This window comes from Mus caroli, chromosome 6 (genome assembly GCF_900094665.2).
Source record: "Mus caroli chromosome 6, CAROLI_EIJ_v1.1, whole genome shotgun sequence".
Taxonomy (NCBI): Eukaryota; Metazoa; Chordata; class Mammalia; order Rodentia; family Muridae; genus Mus; species Mus caroli.
In genome coordinates, this window is record NC_034575.1 from 29524958 (window position 1) to 29551673 (window position 26716).

General features: G+C 44.0%; 1 protein-coding gene across 7 annotated transcripts in view; it reads left to right on the forward strand.

Moving 5' to 3' along the window:
• Cald1 (caldesmon 1) overlaps positions 1-26716 on the forward strand; it is a 177756-nt gene that overhangs the window by 144036 nt on the left and 7004 nt on the right. For 4 of the 7 annotated variants that reach the window (XM_029478318.1, XM_029478317.1, XM_029478319.1 and 1 more), the window contains 8 exons: positions 1681-2077; positions 9401-9546; positions 11564-11828; positions 13910-14050; positions 19737-19780; positions 19878-19956; positions 22717-22854; positions 23866-23961. In XM_029478318.1, coding sequence (XP_029334178.1) covers positions 1681-2077; positions 9401-9546; positions 11564-11828; positions 13910-14050; positions 19737-19780; positions 19878-19956; positions 22717-22854; positions 23866-23961 — 1306 coding nt within the window. Of the gene's footprint in view, positions 1-1680; positions 2672-3914; positions 3999-9400; positions 9547-11563; positions 11829-13909; positions 14051-19736; positions 19781-19877; positions 19957-22716; positions 22855-23865; positions 23962-26716 lie in introns of all 7 variants that reach the window. The other 3 variants (XM_029478314.1, XM_029478315.1, XM_029478316.1) reach the window with 1 other exon arrangement.

Sequence of the window (26716 nt, forward strand, 5' to 3'; positions counted from 1 at the left end):
AATGTCCTGCAGCACTAGCAGAGGCCCAAAAGGCTTAAAATCTAGGCTTTCCTCTATGCTATTTTGTTGTTAACTATATGATGTGTTTTTCCAAATCCAAGTGAACTTGAACATCAGAGGAGCCAAGTTTGGTATGAACCATGAAATTTGATGGAGTTTCTAAACATTTTAAGACATAGGCTTCCAGCTCCAGTCGCCGTTCTGGTATCCCATGACTGGTAATTCCAGCCAGGAGGGGCCGACGCCCTTGGTCTGGGCAGTGTCCAGCACCCTGGAAGAGTGTTTAAGATGATGGACATGCTTCAGTTTGGATTTTCCCTCTTTTTTTTTTCTTTAAAAATAAATATTGGGTTTAGCCAGCCTTTACCCATTGGAGAAAAGTAGAAAAAGCTCTTTATTCTTGGAAATCTGTACAAAGGAGTTATATTGTCTAGATTAGTTATGGTAATGTTGTTACTATGAGAATTTTCATATTTTAACACGGTATACTAGTGCACTGTGGATATTTTTGTGTACTGGATAAAGTGCTTTCTGTCTTATTTTTTAATCTTATTTTTATTACTTTTATTATATTATTTTTTGAGAGGGGGGATCTCACTGTGTATTACTTACTGGCTGCTCTGAATCTTGCTATGTAAACCAGGCTGGCCTCAAACTCCCATAGATCCGTCTGCCTCTGCCTTCTGCACTGGGATTAAAGGTACATGCCACCAGGCCTGCCTCGCCACCTGTTTTCAAAGCAGGGCCTCACACTGAACCTGGGGCTCATTGATTCAGCCTAACTGGCTCCTCAGTGAGCCTCGGGGGTCTTTCTGTCCTTCTATCCTCCATAGCTCTGTCAAGCCCTAGCAGCCAGAGTCTTCTGAACACCAACAGAGATGGCAAACATACACACATGATCAATTGTGCTGTCCTGGACACATTGTTCATACTTACATTTCTTTGGTTACCTGGTCCTGTCTAGGTATGAGGGAGGACAGAGGATAGGAAATGCCATCCTTGACTGGCAGTCGTTAGCCCATGAATTGTGGAGGACACTTAGATGTCTCCAAAGAGAAGATTATGGGCATGAATGTAGACTCTCACACTTGCCACACTAAGTCCCCTCTAAGTCCCTCAGGCCCCACCGATCCAAATCAGGAATGACTCGGTGGCATCAGTGTGAATCTCTGACACTCACAGAATTCACTCATTGTTCTCATTTGATCCTTGCCATAGTTGGGATCCATGGTGACACAGATTCCGAAATCAAGGTTTAATCAGAAGTAGTCTGTGAGGTCACCTCAGAAAACAACTGTTGGGGTGTAAGTAAGGGAGACACAGGAGGAAAGTTGCTTTCCGGCCTAAGTGTCCTCTGTGGAGCTCTGGGACATAACTCTATTAAGAGCCATGGCTGTAGGATTAGCCTTCAAAACAGAGAAAAGCCAAAGTACTTATATGATGATGCTCCTCTGATTTTGTTGAGTGACATTAATATTCAGAGGCCCTACACAAGTTGAGGAGACACAGTGTCCTGAGAAAGACCAAGAGCGAAGACTTGGATAGGCTCAGTTGGAAGCATAGAGTGGTGACATCTAGGGGCATGTGAGCTGGATACTGCTGGTGCCTGCTCTGGCTGTGGTTGGTTCTGTATGGTTGGTTAACCAACAAGTTGTCTTTGATGTTCCTTCTGTCATGCAGTGTCCCCGATGAAGAGTCTAAGCCAGCCACCTCAAACACTCTGGTAGAAGGTGACGAGGAGGCTGCCTTACTGGAGCGCCTGGCTAGACGAGAAGAGAGACGTCAAAAACGCCTTCAGGAAGCCTTAGAGCGTCAGAAGGAGTTTGATCCGACCATAACAGATGGCAGTCTCTCAGGCCCAAGCCGAAGAATGCAAAATGACACCGCTGAAAATGAGACAGCAGAGGGGGAAGAAAAAAGAGAGAGTCGCTCAGGACGGTATGAGGTGGAAGAAACAGAAGTGGTCATCAAGTCCTACCAGAAGAACAGCTATCAGGATGCTGAAGACAAAAAGAAAGAAGAAAAGGAAGAGGAGGAGCAAGAGAAGCTGAAGGGAGGGTGCCTTGGCGAAAATCAGGTAGAGGAGATGGTAGAGGAGAAAACACCAGAAATCCAAGAGGAAGCTGTGCTGATGGTATTGGAAAACGGGCAAGTCAGGGCAGAAGAGTCCAAAATAGAAGGGGATGGGGAACAAGACACGGAGGAGATAGCCAGTCGAAAAAAGATGGGGGAGGAAGAGAGAGCTGAGGCAGAGAGACTGAGGTTGGAAGCAGAGAGACAAGAACAAGAAAGAATCAAAGCCGAGCAGGACAGAAAGCTAGCAGAGGAACGGGCAAGAGTCGAAGCAGAACAGAAAGCCGCTGCCGAGGAGAGGGAGAGGAGGGAGGCCGAGGAGAGAGAGAGGAGGGAGGCAGAGGAGCGTGCAGAGCGGGCAAGGATCGAGGAGGAACAGAGAAGAGTGGCTGAGGCACAGAAGAAGGCCAAGGCAGAGGAGGAGGAGAAGGCTAGGATAGAAGAGCAAAGACAGAAACAGCAGCTGGAGGAGCAAAGGAGTGAGAAGCAAGAAGCCAAGGACAAGGGGGAGAAAGGAGCAGAGAAAGCGGACAGGAAAGGGGTGAATGGAAGGGAGGTCCCAGACGACAGACTTCAGACAGCTATCCCAAAGATGCAGGTACAGTAAGCACTGTGCACCTACTGTGTGATGCCTGTGACTCATGAGAAATGCAATGCACACCCAAGTGGGGGCTGAGGCCTCATGCACGTGCTTCATCAGTTGGCAAACTTCATTTTTTTTTTCAGGCCATAGCAATACCCAAGCATGGGGCAATTGAACCACAGCTGAGAATGCAATCGACCAAATTAATGAGACAACCAGAAAGAAATCAATTGCTTGGTGCTTGGGTGCTGTGGTTATTTAAAAAAAATGAATTAGCCCAAAGATGCCGAATGTGGTGGGTTTCTGTCAGCTTGTTTGTACATCTGCATCTGAACTCCCTCTGTCTGTCATATTCCCTGGGTGTGCATGAGGCAAGAGGCCTATACTTCTCACCTCACTCTGGTGTTTGATAGCAGTTTTTATCTTTCATTTTAAAATTAGGGACTGGGGAGTTGAGAAAAAGAATTAAATTCAGACATTTAGTCTTAGATAAAATTATAAATCCTTTGAAGTCAACTGGAATCCAGGAGAGTAAGGAGATTGTTGGATGCTCCCCCAACCCCAACAACAACAAAAAACCAAAAAAAAACAAAACACCTTTAAAAGCCTGACTTGCCATCATGTAGACCTGGGTTTAATGTAGACTTGCAGAAAACCACTGGTCTGGGATAGGGCCAGTTAACAACTGATGGACAATTGAGAGTTCGCAGTTTGCTCCCTTTTGCTATGTGGCTCAGGAAGAATAGGTAGGGATAGCAGTTGGAGAAGGAAGTATAAAATATAAACATTTTGTGGGTTTTTTTTCTCTATCTGCAAGGCTGCATTAAAAACAAACCCTGTAAGAGCTGTAAAAGACAAGAGAACCGCTTGCACGCTCACCTCTCCAGAGTGAGCCCTCTGCACTGCCTCGCACTGAAGTTGTTTTCCACCCCTGCTTCTATACCCAGGGCTCATGCACATGGCTGTCATTGAGAAAATCCTGAGCAGGATGTCAATGCCTGAAACACCATGTCATGCTAGATTCCAGTGAGCACAGTGGGAGGCACAGGAGGACAAGAAATAGGGAGGGGTGGGACATATCACCCTTGCTGACAAGCCACTAGCACCAGGTACCACTGGCACCAGGGAGTCTGAGTGTGTCACTGAGATGGGTCACAGTGACATCACAGCCCACGCGGAGTGATCTGAACACCCTCTCACTCTTGCAAGCTAGACAGGGCTTCTATTTACGTGAGTGACCTTCCCCGTTCTTGAAAAGGAAAAGGAAGAAGAAAGAGGAGTTAAAGGGCAAGCTCAAAGACAAAAGCCTCAGGATGACAAGCCTGCCTTCAGAAAGGAAGAGGTAAATGTCTTTAAGAATAATCATATCCTAAAGCCACGCGGAAAGCAGCAGGCCTGGATCTGATCTTGGAATTGCAACCCCTCCCCTGTGGTTTCCAGGCTGTGGCTCATGAGTCACTGATGAGATTGTATAGGTGTCTCTAAACTAATTAATCAGGTTGGGGACATGGCCCAGTGAGTAAAGTGCTGGTCACTCAAGCAGGAGGACTCGAGTTTGGGTCCCCAGCACCCACATAAAAAGCTGGGCATGGTATAGGGGAGTGTCTGTAATTCCAGCTTTGGGAGGCAAAGACAATAGGATGAGTAGGGGATCCCAGGGACTCACTGGCGGCCAATCTAGCCAGACAGTGAGCTCTAGCTTTGTGTAAGACCTTGTCTCAAAAGTTATGGTAGAAAGCAATAGACAACACCCAAAATCAACCTGTGCCTTGCACACACACATACACACACACACACACACTTGTACACACATATTCATACACACTCTTATACCACACACACACAAGCACACATGTGCACACAGTCATATACACTCATACAACCATACACATATGTTCACAAAAAGGAAGCAGAATTGAAAGCATTCGAGGGCACGTGGGCAGCTGTGGGCAGCTTTCTTAGTGTTTGTCACAGTCAAGAACTCGGACAGCCCTGCTCCTCAGTCTTGCCTACATCCTGCTCTGACAGTGTAATTTTGGCTTCTGTGAGCCCTTCGCAGCTTACATTTCAATCGTGATATATTTCCAGCTGGCTTTCATTAACACTTTAACTTTTTCATGAAAAAGCACACCCCTACCCCAACCTAAATCTCAGTAGAAATTTTGGTGAGCCGAAGACGATGATGTATGATTCTCAAAAAGCAAAGTCTGGCCACAGCCTCTGCATTGCATTAATGAGGCACACACACAGGGGAGCAGGTGCCAGGATGCTCATAGGTAAGTAAGTGAGGCTTCTGGACACAGGTGCCATAGCAATCCAGCATATAGTGCCAGGGCAGAAAGCCTCCTGGTTCTAACCAGCCTGCCTATGGTAGCCTCAGGTGACACTACAAACTGCTATGTCATCCAGTAAGTTCAGACAGTTGGATGTGGTGGCACAGAACCAGGAGACATAGAAATGCCTGAATGATGTTTCCCAAGAGACTGATGAAACAATCGGTAGCCACTGGGTACTGGCCCAAATGGAATCCCACTACAGGTCTCTGTTAGAGCATCCATTAAGAAAATCCAGAGCTGTAAAGAAAATTCCATGTGTAGAAAATAGACGGCCATGTTAAGTAGCATATGGGTGGTTCCCTTAGGTGGCTTTGTAAGAGTCACACAAGACCCTGTATATTTACTTGAAGACTTATGTTCCTCTCGACGTTAGTAGAATGTGTGGTTTGACCGTGAGCCCTGGCTATCTGAAGGAGGGAGGAGATGCAAATACTGATGACCCGGAAACTGAATTTAGCTCTACCAGGCAGCTAAGGAGACGGCTGAACACCCTGGACTGTGTAAAGGTCCATCTGTATGACAAAGCTGTCTCAGAACCAAACTCAAATAGTGTCAGACACAGGAAGAAAGCATGAGATTTGCAACTCAGTGGTGAAATGTGGGCAGAGGGCTTCAGTAAATACCCTCTGCTGATGTGAACGTTCATTTAGGCCAGATAGTGATTTACTTTTCGTGGCCAAAGCATCCCACGCCTCCATCTGAGTCAGAAGAGGCTCATCCTCAGTCATCCCTCTGCCTCTTCTCAGATAAGGGAAAGTCCATGGTATCAGTCAGACACTCCAGGGAATAGCTGCTTTCCAGCCTGCCACAATCCCTTTCCCAGTTTGCCCAACAGCACATTCCAGGGCTCAGAACTTCCGGCTCCTTTTTTATACCAGGCTAGATAATCACCTCCAATCAGTCTTTTCAAAAGATCAATTTTAAGATTTTAACATTGTATATAGATAAACTGCGACTGAATGGATAGAGTTCTCCCTTCTCAACTAGCTGGACTGGTGTGTTATATAGGCAATTTTAAATCATTTAGCATGATTCAGACATTTTGAATAACCCTATCCTATTATGCCCTCCCTTCATTTCTTTTCTTTCTTTCCTTCTTTCCCTTCCTTTTTTCTTTCTTTCCTTCCTCTCCTCTCTTCTCCTCTCCTCTTTCTTCCTTTCTTCTTTTCTTCCTTTTGTTCATTCTTTCCTTCCTTCCTTCCTTTCCTTTCTTCTTTCTTTTATCACAAAAGCAAGCAGAAACCTTTCCTGGCAGGATTAGGGAGCCATACAATATAAGCAGCTAGGCCAACCGAAAGTGAACACAAACATTCCTCTGCCCTGCTAGGGGAAGCATTTCCCAAAGTCTCTCCAGTGCTTTACAACACAAACAAATAAATAAATCCCCTGTATTCCTCCACCGCAGCTGAACTCTGTGGCAGCCATGGGGTGCAAATGATCTCTGACTCTGAGACATAATTAAGTTTCTGTCTCTCCTCTTCCATTACAAGCTGTCTCTTTTCAGTTCTTCTATTTGGTTTTGTTTTCTTGGCTTTTAACAGAGAGAGAGAAAGAGAGAGAGAGAGAGAGAGAGAGAGAGAGAGAGAGAGAGAGTCAGTCACAGGGTCTTTTGTGACTAATATTCCTGTCACCCAGGCCCACATGTCCTGAACATACAGTGTGACCTTAGCATGCATGTGCATCCAGGAAATTTGGTTAAAGAATGACTCGGGCGCTTTAAGCTGGAGTCTAAGCTCTCTGCTGAAGGTTTAAGTTGTCCATGAGCCAAATTTCAGGAACAAAGAGCCAGGAGGACATGTGTGGGGTAGAATAGGGATCCAGATGAGGATGTGGGGATCTGAAGCTCGTGAAGGCCTGCAACTGACATCCAAGTCTTGCTGTTATACTGGAACTTTGTCGTGCAGAGTAGCACGACACAGAGACTCAGGTCCGTGTGTTCCCTTGGCCTCCGGAGTTCTCTCCAGTTTAAGGTCATGCCTAAGTTCCCACACCCCCGTATGCTCATGTTTTCTCCCACTAAGTAGCCCAGCTAAACGGAGTCTCATCCAAACATCCAAGAATCTAGAGGCTGTTTAGAAGTACAGCCATGTTATCTGTGAATGAAGAAACCTGCTTGCTTTTTCAACACTTGTGACCACCCAGTGACCCTTCCACAGAGATCTTTTTTGGTGGTAACATTCCAAGAGACCTAAGAGATCTAGTTCCCAGCGACTCAGAAGGCTTGTGGGCTTGCCATGAATTTGCCATAGAATCTAATCCACTGTACTCTTTAAACTAAAATTTAAGGATCCCGTGGAGTCTCTTATTTATTTCTCAGGAGAAAATAACTTTCAGTCAAACGCTGGTCGTCATTATTACATTAAGAATGTTTCTAAGGAAGTTTTCCCCTGAGAATATGAGGAGACCACCCACCAAAACCCTTCCCAACAAGTAGAGTGGGGGACTCTTCTTCTCATAGGCATCTAATGCTTTTACAAAGCTAGTTTACGTTTTGGTTTTTCTGTTTTGTTTTCTTTTCTTTTGTTTTGTTTTGTTTGCCAATAAATCTGATAATACCTTTTGGGGAAATGAAAATATTTCTGACTTCAAAATAAAAGAAGTGAGTTAAAAGAAATTTACCTAAGCAGTTGCCACCATAAACCGTAAGACTTGACTCAGAATTTGTTTCATGGATATCCTGGGAATATCTCCCATTACCTCTATATTTGTATTCCCAGATACATATTAACCAGGGTGTGAACTGTAGCCCATGGTGTCTAGGACTCTATCCAACAGTGACAGGCCAAAATGAAACTAGACTGTCTTCTCCCGCCTTTTCAGTGACTACCAATATGTTCTAAAGGGCAAGGACAGCCACCAAGCATTCTGATCACACTGCTCTACAGGGCCCAAGCCTCCTTTTCTCGCTCATAATCATCCAGGGGCCAAGAGAACAATAAGATGGTGGTATGTGGAAAGTGATCACTTCATCTCACTATATCTTGATGAGATTCCCAGAGAAACTGGGTTGTTAACAGCCCTAGAATCAAACGGCCTCCTTGGTCGCAGACAAATCTGTCAGAGAGGACATGGCAGCAGCATTGCAGCCCCCCCTCTTTAGCATCAAAAGGAGAAAATAACTTTCAGACGAACGCAAGTCATCACTATTACATTAAGGATGTTCCTAAGAAAGCTTTGCCTGAGAATATGAGTAGACCGGCCACATGTCCCTTAGTATACATGGACACCCATGTATATCCTGCCTTGTAGGGAAATCAAAATCTTAACTCACTGGAGCAGTGTCGGTGAGTAGTCCATCCATGGTGATTTAATACCATTTAAGGAAGATTATCAGGCTAAGGGCTATAAAAGGTAGTCCGTAACACCGCCATTCTACCTTGTAAAACATGCCTTTTAGGTGTAAATGTCCAGAGGGTGTCAAGAGTCGCTGGAAAGCAGTGAGTGGTCAGATAAAGAGAAAAAGTTCTGGGCATCCTTGAAGCCTTGTATTCTCATGGTCTACCTTTCCTCTTCCAAATATTTCTGCTGAGCACTAGCTCTTTACAACTATTTCAGAACAGTGGCGGTCACTCTCTCCTGCTCATGTTTTAAGAATGGATGAGATAGTAATTTGAACTCTCTGCCCATCTCAAAAGCTACTTTGAAATAATGTGTCTTGTCTACCATGAAGAATTTACTACACAACAACCACAAAAATACTAAGGTCCACTTTCCCTCCAGATAGCCTTTCTTCTGTTATCCACGATGATCACAAACCCACTTCTGGAGGTCTAAATCTTTCCTGCCAATGGATATCAATGTGTACACTAGAACTATCCCTGTCCCCTGCTAATTTTAGTGGTTTATGTGCCTTCAGACATGGTTCTAAAAGTTAGGTTTTATTACCTCCTTGGGACACCATACAAATTTGACCAAAGCACCAGAAATGGCAGATCTGGACTACCTGCTGGCTTTCCTCTTACTTCTTCCTTATTAGGCTTTGATCAAAGATGCTCCCTTTAACTAAGAAGAAACTTGGCCAAGCTACACTGCCAGTCTTCCATCAAAATGACCTGTAACTGCTCTTCCTAGTGGGAACTGCAAGCTACTAATCTTAGGTGGAGTTCCCAGGACGAGATAGTTTCTAAAAACAGCAACAGTGCTGCTCCCACAAATGAAAACTCCAGTGAGATCAGCAGAGGCTCTTGACTTTCTAACGTTACAGTCTAAGTCTGTCTCACAGGCCAAAGAGCCATGGCTTACTCTCTATTGTTCTTCTTGATTTTGTTTCTATATCATGTTCTGGATGGTTGCTCTACCTCAAATCTAATGACTTCCTTAAAAGTTGAGGTCTTCATTAAAACCAGCTAAAGCCTAGTATGATGTTTATAGTTAGTTATCTCTCTTCTTGATATGTATCCTTGGTTAGATCAAAGATGAGAAGATTAAAAAGGACAAAGAGCCCAAAGAAGAAGTCAAGAGCTTCTTGGATAGAAAGAAAGGATTTACAGAAGTGAAGGCGCAGAATGGAGAATTCATGACCCACAAACTTAAACAAACCGAGAATGCTTTCAGGTAAGGCATGACTATCTAAGAATCTCCTCATATGTGGGAGGGAGAATGGGTTTCTTCATCATGTGCCTCTGGACAGAAAGGAGCTAAGCAGATGGCATTCTTCTGTTTTGAGGTCATTGGCCATTGACTTAAAGATACCCTGTCACTGACAATAGACCAGCACTCATTGCTCAACCACAGCTTAGTTCTCTTCTATTTCCTTTTTCTTTTTTTTTTTTTTAATAGCAAGGACTATAATGCTTAGTGCCCATGTTTTAACCTAATACCCTTACGTGGTATCAGTGTATTAAGAAATATCATAACTGGGATTAATGTCATTGGTTCCTGCCTTGTATGTATGGTTCAGACTATTTCCTACAAACCTTTCTCTGTTTGTTTTTATAAAGGTTGTAAATGAGTATTAGTCTATGGTCCAAAAACTTGGGGCACATTAGATTAAGCCAAATCACAGCTCTTTACCATAGGATTTTAAGAGCCCTCTGGAAATTTGCAAGGGAACCAAGGGGGACACCTGTTTTTATTTTCCCATTTTTTTGAACTGTATACACACACACATACACACACACACACACACACACACACATTGAGAAAGAGAAAGAGAGAGTTAACAGATTACCAGCTGAGCTAAAAGCAAGCTGTGTGCTTTGTTCTACATGGGCTAAATAAAGCCTTGTGTCTGATTTGCCTTAAATCTACAAAAGCAAAAGACATGACAGGACTTTCTGGAAGGTATCACCATATACCACCCTATGTTGTAAGCCCACCAGCCTGTATAGGTAGAGGCAGAATAGCCAGTCTTACTCCTGTTTGGGTGTAAGTTGACTGGATTCTTAGTTTTGTTTTGTTTTTAATTTTGTTCAAAAGTAACATTGATTCCAGATATTTTTCTACGTATGGAATATTCACGATAGACAGACACACAGGATCAGACAATATACATATAACTTAATGTAACCAGAAATGTATATTTTAAATTGGCCTTGCACTATGCACGATAGTGCTGTGTAGCCAGCTTTCCATCCCAGGAAATCTAAGCCTGCACTTCCTGATGTGAAGTTTGCCTCTGCATGACTGGTTGTACCAGAGTCTCAGGACAGACACTTTGATTATGTAAAGGCCGAGAGACACCTAGTGGATCCCAGAGATGAGTCCATTTTCTCATCCACACCTCATGATCTTAGAAAGAGCAAACTAGTGTCCCAAAACTGCAAAGAGCCTCACTGAAAGGAGTCACAGGCTTGGGGCCCTGTAGCACTGAGAGAGCAATGCAGGTTTGTAAGAAACCCTTTAGCCTCGTTTGAGTTCAAAATGAGAGTTCCTCTTTAACCATCAAGAACCTAGATGAAATATGTTTATACTTTATAGCCTCAGCTCAAGTAACACACTGACTTTATATCATGATCCTTACCCACATACACATTACAGCTAAAAAAAAATAAAGTCGTTTCAAAATATGGTACTATATTTTTCTCTACACAATGCACTTCGTTTTTTCCACTTTTTAAATCTACTAAATTGATGATTTTTTTTTAACCTGAAAAGCCTGTCCTAGAGGAGGCATTATATTCCAAAGTGTCCAAAGCATGAGGTGTATAGTCAAGATGAGCTCTGTACACTGAATCCTGAATCCCCTTCCTGTTTTAATTCTCTAGTTCCGTAGCCAGAAGCTTTGTGCCATCCATCACACAGAGTAAACGTTAAACAGTGAGGCTTCATCTGTTCCTGTCGAAGGTGTCTGGGGTGGGATTCCTGTGTTGGACTATGAGTTAAGAAGTATTTAAATAGAAGTCAGTATTGCACAGATATGGGATTTTTTTTCCACATTAGGTGCATCATTTTTACTTTGCCCTAGTAGAGAGGACTTATATTCCACGAAGATCCCCCAGCCACCCCCCAGGACTGGTGTGAGGATCAGGTGCCTGGCTTTGGCACCTGCAGGCATACACCCGCCCCCTTCCTTCCAACGGGGGCTGCAAGACAGAGCCGAGTAACTGCCTTTCCTTTTCACCTCCCTCAGCCCCAGCCGTTCAGGAGGCCGGGCCAGTGGGGACAAGGAAGCTGAAGGTGCCCCACAAGTGGAAGCCGGCAAGAGGCTGGAGGAGCTGCGCCGACGCCGCGGGGAGACGGAGAACGAAGAGTTTGAAAAACTCAAACAGAAGCAACAGGAGGCAGCCTTGGAGCTGGAAGAGCTGAAGAAAAAGAGGGAAGAGAGAAGGAAGGTCCTGGAGGAAGAGGAGCAGAGAAGGAAGCAGGAGGAGGCTGATCGAAAAGCTAGGGAGGAGGTAAGGGCTGCGTGGCCCGGCCGGGGAAACCTGCCTGTCCCCACGTCCTTAAGTGCATGGCTCACGACCTTGTAGCCTAAAGAGGACCAGCCCCTCAAGGAAGCTCCCTGCTGCTCTTCGGAGTATGGACTCTGGGGCAGTAACAAACCTGGTAGTTCGGTCAGTAGAGTGCTCGTTCCAGCATGCACAATGAAGACTCTGGGTTCAATCCAGAGCAGTACATATACCCAAGTGATCCTCAGGAGGTGGGGAAGAATCAGAAAATCAGGGTGGTCCTCCCTCACTACACATTGAGCTCAAGGCTAGCCTGGGTTACAGGAGACCCTGCCTCACAATAACATAATAACAACAACAACAATAATAATAATAGTAATAATAATTTATTATGATGATAAACTTAGCATGTACTGGCATGTTTCTGAACCCTGAGTCCTTGTGTCTCCATTTTTCTAGATGAAGAAACTGAGGCACAGGGGAGTTGTGTGAAATTTTCCCATTTAGCCTATTGTTCTCTATAACCTCTCAATAAAGAACAGTGGGAAATCTGAGAGAGATGAAAAGTCTACAGCCTACCACAGAGGCAAGCTAGGAAGCAGGGTGGGTGTGGCGGGTGTGTGCCTGGAAGCCTAGCACTGGAAGACGGAAGCAATACAATCTTGAGTTCCAGGTTAGTCTGGGCTCTATAGTAAGTTCCAGTCTGGCTTGGGTTACACAGAGAAACTCTGCCTGCAGGAAAAATCAAACACAAAGAGACAGAAAAGAAAAACGGCTGTTCCATGATGTCCAATATTTGAAGTCTTCGTAGAAATGTTATAGATGATTGTGTGTGTGTGTGTGTGTGTGTGTGTGTGTGTGTGTGTGTGTTATGCATATATGTGCGTGTACCTGTGTATGGTCAAAGGACAACTTTGTGGAGTTGATTTTAATGTGGGTTTCAAGGATCATATTCAGGTCTCCAGGCTCCTACCACAAACGTTACTGCTGAGCCATCTTTCTATCCCTAAAGTTTCTCCAAGCAGACCAGACTCAACTTCTATATACCAGGACCCAACCCTTGACTTCCTGTGCCACCCGAGCCCTGTCACAGTTGACAGATGCATTTGTTCCATTCTTAACATGGAACAGATCAAGTTACAAGGAAGGAAACTTGGCCTCAGCACATGAGAAATACGCTCCATCAGCCTCAGCCTAGATGGCTATGGTTTACAAAGTACATTTTTCCCCTTTTATCCTGGGGTACATTCTCATTTTATGGGGAAAGGAGCCAGGGATCCAATTATTAGAATGACTTGTTTGAAGATGTTTAATGGAGTAGGCATGGAGGTCCTACTTCCCCAACTCCTGAGCCTAGAACTTTCCAGGTCTCAAGCTCCTATTCCCTCAAAATATGTGAAAAGATTTTCATTGGTTTTTCTGACAAGGATGTTATACAGTTTCCCTAAGTTGTGTGGAAATTTAATTTTTCCAGTGTCTCTTCTAACTCCAGTTTTCAATGAGGCCAGCACCTAAAATGATGTCTTCAGTTGAGTCAGGGGCTACCACAAAATCATCACAATTTGTCAGACTCATGTAGTTTGCTAGACTTGGTACCATAGATTTATTGCCCGTTTTGTACAAAGGATTCCACCTTGACAACTCTTCCTGGAAGCAGGTGGAGGGGGCCTTTGTATTCCTTTGCCTATTCAGAAGTGGAAGGTTGCTGTTAAATGACTTACAAGATGTGAGGATAACACATCACCTTCAAGGGAGACTTGTCGAGCAGGGTGGCAGTCTAAACATTTCACACACATTTTTCTAAACTAGTCATCATAAAACTAGATGATTTCTGCGGTTCTGTTTTATAAGTGGGGAAACTGAGGCAGGTAGCAGGTAAGACCAAGGTCACACTGATGGAAAGTGCCCCTCCAGAATGCAAATCCAGGCAGCTGGACTCCTGTGCTCAGGGGCACCCTCTCCTGAGCACCCCCAGAAGATGGGACAACATATGTACTAGGGTTAAGTCTGTTGTTGCCCTCTGATTGATGCTCTTGGGCTCACAGCGCTGAAGCACGTTGTGATGCTATTGACTCTGTCTGTCTCAGGAAGAGAAGAGGAGGTTAAAGGAAGAGATCGAAAGGAGAAGGGCAGAAGCTGCTGAGAAGCGCCAGAAGATGCCAGAGGATGGCCTGTCCGAGGACAAGAAGCCATTCAAGTGCTTCACTCCTAAAGGCTCATCTCTCAAGGTATCTTCGCAGAAATACTTCCTATAAAATCTCCCCTCCAGCATCCTAGGAATCTCACTGGAGTCCCTTTAGGTTTTGATCATCCAAGACTTCCCTGGCTTCATGTAGCTCTTTGCTGTCCTGTGTTAATCTGTCCAGTCTACTTTACTGAAACATCTTGGACCGGGTACCATGAACAACTTATTGCTCACAGTTCTGGAGGCAGAAAAGTCCAAGGTCAAGGAAGGCATTAGCAAATTCAATATCTGGTTCTTTATAGATGACAATGACATTTTCTTGCTGTGTTCTCCTATGATGAAAGAGAAAAGAAGGGACACACAAGCTCTGCCTGGCTCTTTAAGAAGTGCACTAGTCCCATTCATTAGGAATTCACCCAAAGGCCCTACCTTTTATATAGCACATTGGGAATTGGATAGTACCATATGGAGAACGACAAACATTTGACCCCTGACTCTTTCAGCTGCTTTTTATGTTAATGTTGTGATTGCTAAAAGCAGAGCAACTGGACATTGGTCCAGATCCAAACTGCAAAGCTATTTCTGTAGGAGATGAGATACAACTTGGATAGGGATCTTTCCCAGTAGAGTTCAATCTTACTACTGCCTTCATGGATCAGAGCTCCTAACTTTCAGGGCAGAAGTTCTTTCTGAGAGAAAAGAGGACCGAAAAGAACTGAAGTCAGGGAGACTGTGGAGTGGTTGAGATGTTGGGGAAAGGCAGTCGACTCAGTAGGCCATTTATTCCCAAGTCTCTCTGTTGCTTTGAATACCCGGTATGGTACCTTCTGTATTGAAGACATTTAATAAATATTTTTCAGATGACTAGTGAAAGAGTGAGTGAATCCTCAGAGAACCTTTAACATTTGAACCCCATCCTCATTTACTGTCAGCCTAGCTAGACCACAACCATCAATAATGGGCAGTGCCAGGGTGGAGTCACAGTCGGGCTCCCATGGCTACATGTGCACGTAGTGTATGAAAGTGACCAAAGACCAATTATTTTTTTTAATTTTTTAATGTATGGGTGTTTTGCCTATCTGTATGTATGTCAGCATGCAGTGCCCATGGAGGCCAGAAAAGGTATTAGATTCTCTAGAGCTGTCAATTCCAGTGTCGGTGTTCAGAAATGAAGCTGGCCTATTGCAGGCCTTGTTGTGCTGGCCCTGAGGGCTTCCTAGTTTGGATGCATATTACATATATTTCCTATTTGTCAGAATGTTTTTATGTGAATGTGAGGGCTACACATGTGGGGGGGGGGATATGTCTGCATGAATATGCATATGTGTAGAGGCCAAAAGTCAACCTCAAATGTTGCTCCTCAGAAGCCATCCACCTTCACTTTGTTGAGTCAGATTCTCTTCTTAGCCTGGAACATGCCACCTCTCAGCTGACTTTATACATAGGACCTGGGGACTGACCTCATGTCCTCATGCTTCTAGGTCACATACTTTACTAAATGAGCTGTATCAGCAGCCCCCAGCATTTTTTTCTCAAGTAATTTCACTTAGTTTTTAATGACACCGTGAATGCTAGTCATGGGTCTTTTGTTTTGTCTGTTTTGAGACAGTGTCTCAGTATGTAGCCCCGGCTGTCCTAGAACTTGCTATGTCAACCAGGCTCACCCAAATCCACTTGCCTCTGCCTCCTAAGTGCTAGGACTAAAGGCCTGCATCACTGAGCCCAGGTTGGTTACAGTTCTAACACTTTCCAACATAGCATTGTGAACTGGGTCACAGTGATTTGGCTTATCTCAGACACATGCACAATACTGGTACATAATGACAGTAGGGGTAGGCGTCCTAGTTTCTGTAAGTAGGAAGGAAGCACGGTGCTCACACAATAAATTGCCCAATGGACAGTGTTTCTCAGAATGGATCTTTGTTGCTAGGAAACACATGGCTTTTTGTACTTCAACACTCAACTCGGGTCTGCTTTGGGAAAATCCATTTGGTTTACATCATTGTTTAACCCTGAAGGAAGTCAGACAGGGCAGGAACCTGGAGGCATGAGCCGGTGCATAAGACATGGAGGGGTGCTGCTTATTGGCTTGCTCCCCATGGTTCACTCGCCTTCCTTTCTTATAGAACCCAGGACCACCTGCCCAGGGTTGGCATCACTCACAGTGGGCTGGGCCCTCCCCCATCAATCACTACTTAAGGAAACATGGACAGCCTGATCGTACGGAGGCATTTTCTTAACTGAAGTTCCTTCCTCTCAGGTGACTTCAGCCTGTGTCAAGTTGAAAACCCTCCAGCACACCAATGAGACAGAGTGGGAATTTTTTTTTAATATCTGATATTTGTAGCATAGCTAGCTTGTTTTGCATACTGTGAGAAAGAAAAAAAATTCTACCTCGACACGAATACAGTTGAGAGCCTCATGGGGAGTGACTCAGAACTCACAAAGGGAACTGCATCCCAACCAGGAAGCCTTCAGGGCCAGCACAACAAGGCCTGCAATAGGCCAGCTTCATTTCTGAACACCGACACTGGAATTGACAGCTCTAGAGGATCTAATACCTTTTCTGGCCTCCATGGGCACTGCGTGCTGACATACATACAGATAGGCAAAACACCCATACATATAAAAATTAAAAAAATAAGTCTGGAAAAAAAAAAGTGCTTCAGGCTGAGTGTGGTAACTCACTCCTTTGATCCCAGCACTTGAGATACTAGAGCAAGAGGATCACCAGTTCAAGGCCAGCCTGGACCTTGCGAGTTCCAAGCCAACTTGAGTTGCAGAGTAAAACTCTATCTAAAAAAAACAAAACAAAACAAGACAATAAGTGTTTTCCTTTGGTTGTTTGAGAGTTTTATGGCAAACACTTGGCTTGAGGATCACTGGAATGATCAGCAAGACAAAAGGAACAGCCAGGAAAGCAGACACCCAGCCCGGGAGAAGTGTCCTCCCTCCTCGCTGCTTATCTCTGAGCAGCCACCAGGGCAGCCTGTCCCTGGACCTGCTCTTTTGTTCCTGGATCAACAAATAATCAAAGAAAATAATGTTCTCTCTTCCTGCTTTAAAATCTCTCCCAAGTTGAGTCTTCCTTGAACAGTACTGATAACATGAGAGCAGTCACTGGGACTTCTAGATCCTATCTGTTCTGATTTCTAGACAAACTGGGGCTCCTCCCCTCCTCCCCAACTCTTTAACCATCTCCTCTCTACCAAGCTCCTGAGGATCCTCACTTCTCATTTGGATCCCGGTGGCCTCCCTAGGGACCCCCTGTCTTCTCTCTCCTGGAGCCGCACATGTTAACAATCATTTAAAGAAAATGTACAGAAAGGACCAGACAATTTTAAATTTTTGCATAATATAGATGGGCATTTAGGTGTATACTATCTGCCTTTGGTCCCGATGAAAGTTCCTTAGAGAACTTTCTGGGATCTTCCTAAACCTAGCTTATCCTATAGTGGAATTCCAATACCTAGCGATGCTCTCCAGATAGCAGCGTTGGTTATAACCATTCTAACAACCAGGTGATACTGTACACTGCTGATGGGAAGGGAACATTTGGATGTTGACCTCAAAATAGTGCTAAATGGCATATTTTGTTTATTCCTTATGATTTCCACTGTCTGGGAAACTCTACAAGTGAGTTCTCATTGCCTGGTTATGGTAGCAATGAATGACAACACAAAGAACAAGTTATAAGTAGATTAAATCCAAAGGCTTTTGGTCTTGGTGTTTGAGTTTATTGATGGAGAAGTAGAATGTGAGGTAAGGAAAATATACAACCTATTATCTAAAGCTAGCAGTAGTGTCTTCCTAAGTTCTACTAAGACGGTACTGCCACCTGCTGGTTGTCAGGAACACCAACTTACCTCCTTAAGTTCCTTAAATATTGTGCAGTCTTTAATTTATAAACTCCACACTAGGGCAGCTGGTTAAGGTGCTTTCCAGCAAGAGTCAGTAAACAGAGGGTGCATCCTATGGAAATTAAGAGAATGACGTCAAGCTGGATTAACTATTTCAGATACAAAAAGAGGAGCAGGGGTGTGCCCACTCTTTGGCTTGGGTTCACGGGACAGCCTAGGGGAGCAGAACAGCCCTCAGTAAGATACTGGCAGAGCCACACACACACAAGGCTCAGCTCTGCTCTGTACTGCCCTGCACTTCCCACCACCCTCTCTGCAAAGTATTTGACTTGTAAAAATAAATAAACAAGACACCTAGCTTCCCCTCCAGCTCATGCATGCCTCCCTCGGTTTCAAAAGTTCATGTGGGAAACTGCAAACTATGAAACTCAGCTCAAATATCAAAAATTTTTTGAAATGGTAAACTATACAACTCAGTTCAACTATCAAAACTCCTATTTTGTCTTAGAGATGTGGCATCATGTTCGTGACGACGTTTAATATGGTACCTACCACTAGTCTTTAAGTGTTCTCCAAATCTAAGGACCCTTTGTTCTCTTAGTCTGCCAAGGAGCACCCATGAAGAAAGGCTCCATATCCTACCCTGTCCAGAGATCTACTGTGGTGACTGCCCTAGGCTGATAAGATGGGAATGTTCCCTTCTCCTCGGTCAGTTTGGATAAGCACAACAGATTGGCGTAGACTGAGTAGTTATCATTTACCAGATATGGTGGCTCATACCTGTCAATCCAGCATTTAGGACAATGAGGTAGGAGAACCAGGAATTCAAGGACAGCCTACATTCCATATTAAGGCCTTGTCTCAAAAACCAACCAACCAAACAAACAAACAAACAAACAGAACAACCAATAAGCTAAACCAAGTAAGCCTTTGTTTTCCACAGCTGTGGAGATTGGGGAGTGTGAGGTCATCAGGGTGTCAATACTGCTGAGTTCTACACAGGGCTCTCTTCCTCCTCCACAGATGGGCACCTTCCTGCTGCCCCTTCATGTGCAAGAGAACAAGAAAATAGGAGAGTCCTTTTGTCTTTTCCATCAGTGTTCTAATGCCATCCGTGAGGATTCCACCTTCCTGACAAAATGACCTTCCAAAACGAGCCACTTCCAAATGCCATCTCAGAGAGATACAGATACTAAATACATAAATAATTAATTCGTCATTGGTCTGTATTATGGAAGGCCATCTTATCTTACTGGCTGTTTTTTGCTCCCAATACCACACACACACACCTCTCCTGTCTCCTTCTTCTCTCTCTCTCTGTATAGTCCTGGCTGTCCTGGAACTCACTTTGTAGACCAGGCTGGCCTCGAACTCAGAAATCCACCTGCCTCTGCCTCCCAAGTGCTGGGATTAAAGGCGTGTGCCACCACGCCCGGCTCTCTCTCTCTCTCTCTCTCTCTCTCTCTCTGCATTCTTCACCCTCTTCCAATCCTAGCTTCCCCCGCCTCAGATACATTATCCATTGTCTCCTCCCTGCCCCCTCCGGGCTGCTACGCCCAGTGTGGCTGTGCTCTCACTTGTTCTGAGATAGTTTTTATTTACCAAGTTCAAGAATGGTAGCAGTGTGGTAGAAGGGCACCGTGAGTAAGCTATGGGCCACAAAGCAGGTCCAAAGGTGAAATGCTTGTCTTTCTGGGTGTGCCTTGCCTTCCACGAGTGCTCAGAGATATTTCAAAGACACATTGGTATGGTCTCCATTGATTCGAGTCTCAGGCTTTCAATGTCTACAGAGCTTCCCCGAGTTAGGACTTTCCTACACAATGTTTCCTCTGCATATTCACAAGGCTTCTTCTCTTTTTCTGTTTCTAGATAGAGGAACGAGCAGAGTTTTTGAATAAATCTGTGCAGAAAAGGTAAATAGAATTGACTGTTCATTTGAGGCTCATCAGCTGTCTCACTTATGGAGAGATCCTCCTGTCTCACATTTTCATGTCTGTGCTCCTTTGGCAGTGGTGTCAGATCTACTCACCAAGCAGCAGTAGTCTCCAAGATTGACAGCCGGCTGGAGCAGTACACCAATGCAATCGAGGTGAGCCCTGCCCCCTGGTCACAATCCTGCGAAACAGAAACAGGCTGCGGCTACATACACCATCACAGGAACACTTGGAGTGATGAATGAGTCTGTTACCCTCAGATTAGAATATTAATAATGATCTCTATAACTATGAAATAGCTATGGAGATGCACAATAAGAAATATGCATTTGAGACTTTTGAATAGATTGTTTTTTTAACACCTGTAGCCTGAAATTTTCTTTGAAAAAAAAAAAAGTAAAATGGATTCAATGAATAGATTTTCCTTTCCTTTAGATTTCTTAATATGGTCTTAATTTGGTGTGGGCGGATACTTTGCCTGCACCCCTGGAACTACAGTTTTGATAGCTGTGAGCCACAGTGTAGGTGCTAGAAACCAAATCTGGGTCTTCTGTAAGAGCATGAAGGCTTCTAAATCACTAAGCCTTCTCTGCAGCCACTAATAAATTGATTGATGTAGACACAGATGCATCTTCAGGTTGGTTTGCAGAGAGCTTCTATTAACAAACACGGCAGAGTAAAACAGCATCAAGATGAGAGCTAACTTGTGTTTAATCAACATCCCCTTTAATTGGTCAGTTAGTATTTAAAGGGCCATAGCTTTATGCTTCTATCTACTTTTTTTCCACTCAGTTTACCTGGGACTTTGATAATGTTCGGAAACAATGTATCTTTCTCATCTTGTACCAAAAGAGTGGCATCAGTGAGCAAGACATGATGCTGATCTGGTCCTTCTCTTTGCATAGACTGGAGCAGTAGTGATGACCTTCTGTGTCAGGGCATTAGCAGTGAAGTCATTGGCTTGGATTCCTTTGCTTTTCTCCTCACCTTTGCTCTAGGAGTGGAGATGCCTATGCAGTGGCCCACAAACAGCGAGCGGGATTAAAAAGAGAAGGCCTTATGATGTATCAAGTCCTTAATGAAGCACTAACACCCAAGATGTGATTTTGTTTTCTTTTGTACTCACAAGATTGGTGTCCACTAAACTATGACAAGCCATAGACGGCTCATTTCTCTGGTCAGATTGGTCCTGGCATGAACAGATTGAATGAAGCTAAGACTGTGGTCTCAGACTTTGCCCAGCCTTTTAGGATCATTCTCTTAGGGCCACTGAAGATATTACTCATCCCTGCTAACCTATCGGCCATGAACCAGGACTGATGGAGAAATGTGTGTCACTCTGCCACTCTGGCTTGTCTTTGTTTACAGCGGGGAAAGTGTCTCAAAGACACTCCCTCCCTTCTTACTTGTAGTCTTAGTTCCCTCTGGTATATTCTCTGTACTGTTCTGCCTCGGCCTGTCGGTTTTGAAGACTTCCCTACTTTAGGACATATGCATATTCTGTCTTCCTGCACAGAATTCGGCCCCCTATTCCCTTTCCCACCCTGAGTCCCTGGTAGAGTCTGGCTGTAAATGCTGCTACCTTAGTGTTCCCTTAGCCTTACTTATGCTCCCAAACTAAGGATCATTCCCCCGTTGTGTGCCCTCTTCTCAGGCTGTACAGCAATCCATTGTTTTCATAGCATTTACTACAATGAGAAAATTATCACTAGTGTACCAGCTACCGTCATTTGCCCTATCAAAATATAAGTTCATTGCGGCTTATGGAACAAACTGGCTTGCTTTGACAAAGCCTAGCAAAGTTCACATACACAAGGTTCTAAAAATCTATCTGCTGGGACTAAGGAGTTGGCTCACAGATAAAGCACTAGTCGTGTGTGTGTGCGTGTGTGTGTGTGTGTGTGTGTTTACATTATAGATAGACACAAATGCATAATAGGGGCAGAGACAGGGATTCCCTGGAGCAAGATGCCTAGCTAGACTATCAGAATCAATGAACTGCAGGTTCAATGAGAGACCCCGCCTTAATGTATAAGGGGGAGAAAAATCAAGGAAGACACTGGACATCACCCTCTGTCTCCACATGCACATCACCCCCCTCTCTGTCTCTCTCCCTCTCTGTCTCTCTCCCTCTGTCTCTTTCTGTGTCTCTCTGTCTATGTGTCTCTGTCTGTCTCTCCTTTCCTCCATCTCCCTCCCCCCACACACACACATACAGATACACACATATGCATACAACACATGTACATATATATTAGATGCCTATCTACTGGAGAGGCTTGGGAACTAGCTCAAGCAACAAGAGCCTAGGTTTGAGCCCTAGAACCCACATATAAAAGTCACACTCGTTGTAATCCAGGGCTGAGGAGGGAGAGACAAGCAGATTCCTGGAGCCCACTGGCCAGGCAGCCTAGCTGAATCCATGATCCCAGGTCAGTGAGAGACTTTTACTCAAAAAGGGGGGAAGGTGTAGATAACCCCTAAGGAACGGTATCTGATCTCTTACACACACACATACACACACACACACACACACGAGCCTATATAAAGATGTACACACACATACCTCTGGCCTCCACATGCATGTGCACATACATAGATATGCCTGAACATGCAAACACGCATGCACAACAACAACAAAAAAATCTGCAGAAGAATTGGGGTTCTCTGTCACCTTAATGATAAATAGAGTCCTAAAATTCTCCTTTCTGAAAGATCCTCTGCTCTAGCTCTGATGGTTTGTGTGGAACATCACATCATCACAATGGAGCTGCACAACAGAAATGATGAGCCCCTTCTTGCAGAAGTTCACACTGTGATATTTTCAGTTGATCATATTGAGTAAGACCAGCTCAGTATAATTTTGTGAGGACAAACTTCTCAGCGCTCTCCTAAAACTTATTTACCCATCTCAGGGAACAAAGGCTTCGAAACCTATGAAGCCCGCAGCATCTGATCTCCCTGTTCCTGCCGAGGGCGTCCGCAATATCAAGAGCATGTGGGAAAAAGGGAGTGTGTTCTCAGCCCCCTCTGCCTCGGGAACACCCAATAAGGTATGGGAGTGGCTCTCAATGGGTTAAGTTTTGAAGTATGGAATATTTTTTTCCCCATGTGTGTTAGGAATTGCTACAATTCACTACAAATACAATAAAGAATGTATAATCTGCACTTGGATTTGCCGCCCCTCCCCCAAAACCAACAAACAGAAAATGAAGCTCATAGAGAATGCATTCATGGGGTTCCCTATGTGCTCTGCCGTGGCCATGGCCACTAAATGAAGGGTTTGAGTTTAATTATCATCCATTAGCATTGGGGTGGGATGAAGGGACATGAAAGAAAAATTGATATTCCTTTTTTATGATTTATTTTTATGTATGGGTGTTTTCCCTGTATGTATGTACCTGTGTACTGTGTGCATGCCATGTGCTTGCAGAAGTCAGAAGAGAGTGTTGGATCCTCTGGGACTGGAGTTACAGATGGTTGGGAGCCACTATGTGTGTCTGAGAATTTAACCTGGGTCCCCTGGAAAAGCAACCCGTTAGAATTCTCACCCTTCCAATGTGGGAGACATCAAGAGGGACAAAAATCAACACAATAAATCTACATTACAAAGGAGAGTTTATTAAATCGGCTTGTATAGTGGAGGCTGGGTTAACAGTGGTCAGCTGCACACTGGAGGTGGCTGTTTGGCCCCTCAGTACTGGAAGCTTCAGCAGTCCCAATCTGGTGACGAAAGTGGGGCTTTAGTCCCCATTGGAAAGGTGAGAACACTAGGTTTCCAGGGCATCGGAAGGAAGGCTGGTTACCAAAACAACAGGACAGATAACTTCCTAGCAAGCCATGAAGCAAACAGACAAAGCAGTCCTCTTCGTATCTAGCCATGGCCAGAAGGTGCTGCCATCTTGAGATGGGACACTAAGTGTCTCTCCCCATCAGCTCTAGTTAATCTTTCAGTCAAGTTGACAATCAAGAACAATCGCAGATTAAGGATATCTTAAAGTTTACTCAGATTGTTTTTTGTTTGTTTGTTTATTTGGTTTTTTTTTTTTTTTTTTTTTTTGTAGGAAACTGCTGGCCTGAAGGTGGGAGTTTCCAGCCGCATTAACGAATGGCTAACTAAATCACCAGATGGCAACAAGTCACCTGCTCCCAAGCCTTCTGTAAGTAGCCCAGGGATTTCTGAGTCTCTGATCTCACAACTTCCACAGTAGAATGGAAGAGCAGTTGGCTCACTTGCCTGGGAAAGACGGCTTTCCTGCTGCTGCCGCTGCCGAACACACAGTGGTCATGCAAACTCAGAGCACCGAAGTAGCTGAGTCACGATTACCCACAAGCTAAGACAGAGCCTGGCCTCTGTCTGAGTCAGGGGGGAACCATGATGATGTTGGGGCTCTTCAGTTAAGAGCCTCTGCATCTGTCACTTTTTTCCTTTAGTTATATACTTACTTATCTACCTCTTTAACTGGCTTCTATTCAACAAATCAAACACAGGAATTTGAACACAAAAGCCATACTACTTTGGCTACTTTTCTATTCCAAGTATTCCAAAACTTATCCCCAAAACACTGTGTATTTTGACTATTTTGAGGCCATGTTTTCTAATTTTACCTAATTTCTATAACAACACAAAATACAGTTATTGAGCAGTTATTGAAATATTTGCCTTTATATATATTTTATTATATATGTAATATAAATTGAATAATTTGTTATCAATATATGCAAAGAAAAAAAACATAAAAATGGAAACTAGAAAACTGGAACCCCTCTCCCATGACCAGTAAAAACTACAAAGGCTAGCTACATTATCGTAGAGAAGTAAAACTGCATGTAGTGCGTGCAAGCTTGCTATGCAAATATTTCTTTAACCCTCTCATTGAATATATGTAACCACCTTACACTTGTTGTTACACGAGCCATTCACATTCTCCAGTCAGCCCTCTCTGCTAAACTGGGTCTGTAGCTTTCCTGGTAACAAGGTAGCAGAGAATGAATTGCCATAACCCACACTCATTTGTATTTTCATTTTTTATTTTTGTGTTTACTTTTGAGACAGAATCTCTCTATATATCCCTGGTAGCAACCTGCATTCTATAAGAAGAAAAACATCCCAGATTCCAGGCCTTGAAGGTGTTTTAAGCCCCTGCAGCATTCCATTGCATCTGTTGGCTCTACATCTAGTCTTCAAAGGCACTAAGTCCTGGCATGTTCCAAATTACAAGGGAGAGATGGAAACCTCTGTACTCTCTTCTTAGGTGTAATATGTTGCACTCTTTAGTTAATATTCTACCCAGGAATCTTTGCCTAAGGCTTCACAAGAGCTATATGCCAGTATGAAATCAATTTATACTTGTGAAAAAATATATACTGAAAAACATCTCCTCTCCCTGCCCCCAAGTAGGATAGGGAGTCAATAAAAGAAGAAAAGGGAGGTGAGACGCCACACCCAGATGTGTCTTTGGGACCTGAAGTTCCACCACCAGTCATCTTGACATAAAAAGTAGAAATTATTTTTTAGCAGAAATAAGTTATGGTCATTTTTGTCAATGTTATGTTTCTGGACCCATGATTACTATTTTTTTTTTTAGTTTTTAAATTATGGATCCCTTTGATAGCCAAATAAAACTAAAGACCCTTGTATTGCTTGTAAATTTGAGAAGTCCGTGGACACACTCCACCCCCCTTCAGGGACCCTCATGAGGAAGAAAGGAAGAACACACAGAGGAATGCTTTCTCTTTGAGTATGGCCTCCTAACTCTCTAGAGGAGACTATCACTTCTTTCCTCCTATGCTTATAGCATGAGTGGTCTATTTCATTCCTGAACCAAGTTGTTCCCAATGTTTGGTCCAGAGCTTCTCTCTTTCTTTTATCAGCACCTGACCTCAGTAGCTTCCCATCTTCGATATGCCATCCTAGTGGAAGGGTTAAATGTAAGTGGAGTCTTTAATACCATAGATGTAAATGCATTAAGGATCCCACCCCAAAGATTAGTGATAACAGTTCCTGGGGCTATTGATAAGGCCTCCCACAAAGTGACAGGACAGAAAAGTCATACAGGGACTTTACCTCACATTTAATAAGTGATGCATAGATCGATCTAGAGAATGCAGAGAGGGAAGGAAAATGACAGTCTAGATTTTAGTGATCACTTTCTTCTCGTTGGGTTTTGTGGGTTTGCGTGGCTTCAAATAAGGACCAGATTGGAGTAAGAAATACATATTTAATATCGTAAGTAAAATACTAGTTTGGTTTTACTCACTAAGCCCCTTTAAGCTTTGCATACATGCCTCTGGTAGTATATTCTTCCAGGATTTTAGACCCAGCACCTAGTGTGTCATATTACAGCTAGTCACATGGCAATATCCTGGAAGAAGATAGTGACTCAGAACCGAGGTAAGACAGGACAGGCAAGAGCCACTGCTTCTGTGGGTCCAGCAGAAAGGAGGGGAGGTTTCAGTGTGGAAAGGCTACTGGAACTCTGCAGATGTGTAAAGACTGTCATTGTCCAAGGACGGCAGGTTACAGAGATAAGTCAGCCAGAAATCTTAGGTCCTGTCCATGAGGTGCCGCAGTGGTGACTGGAAGCTAAGCTCTGACCCACACCATTGTGGGTCTTTTTTTTTCCAAGTCATAATTTGAGCACATTTTTGAACTACGGAAACACACATTCTTGGACATACTGGTTCCAGTCCCTCTTTCTTCCACCAGCCTCTTCAGACATGTGTGTTTCCATCTTCAAGAAGTGTGATGTCGAGGCTCTGACTAGACTGATCCTGAGCCCAGGACGTTAGAGCATTATCTGTAAACAGTACCAATAGGAGAAGCCCAGTAGTACCTTCTGATCTGGGCCAAATACAATTTATTCTCAGCTCATTTCTCTGATTCTCATGATGGGGGGAGAAAGCTAAGGTTTG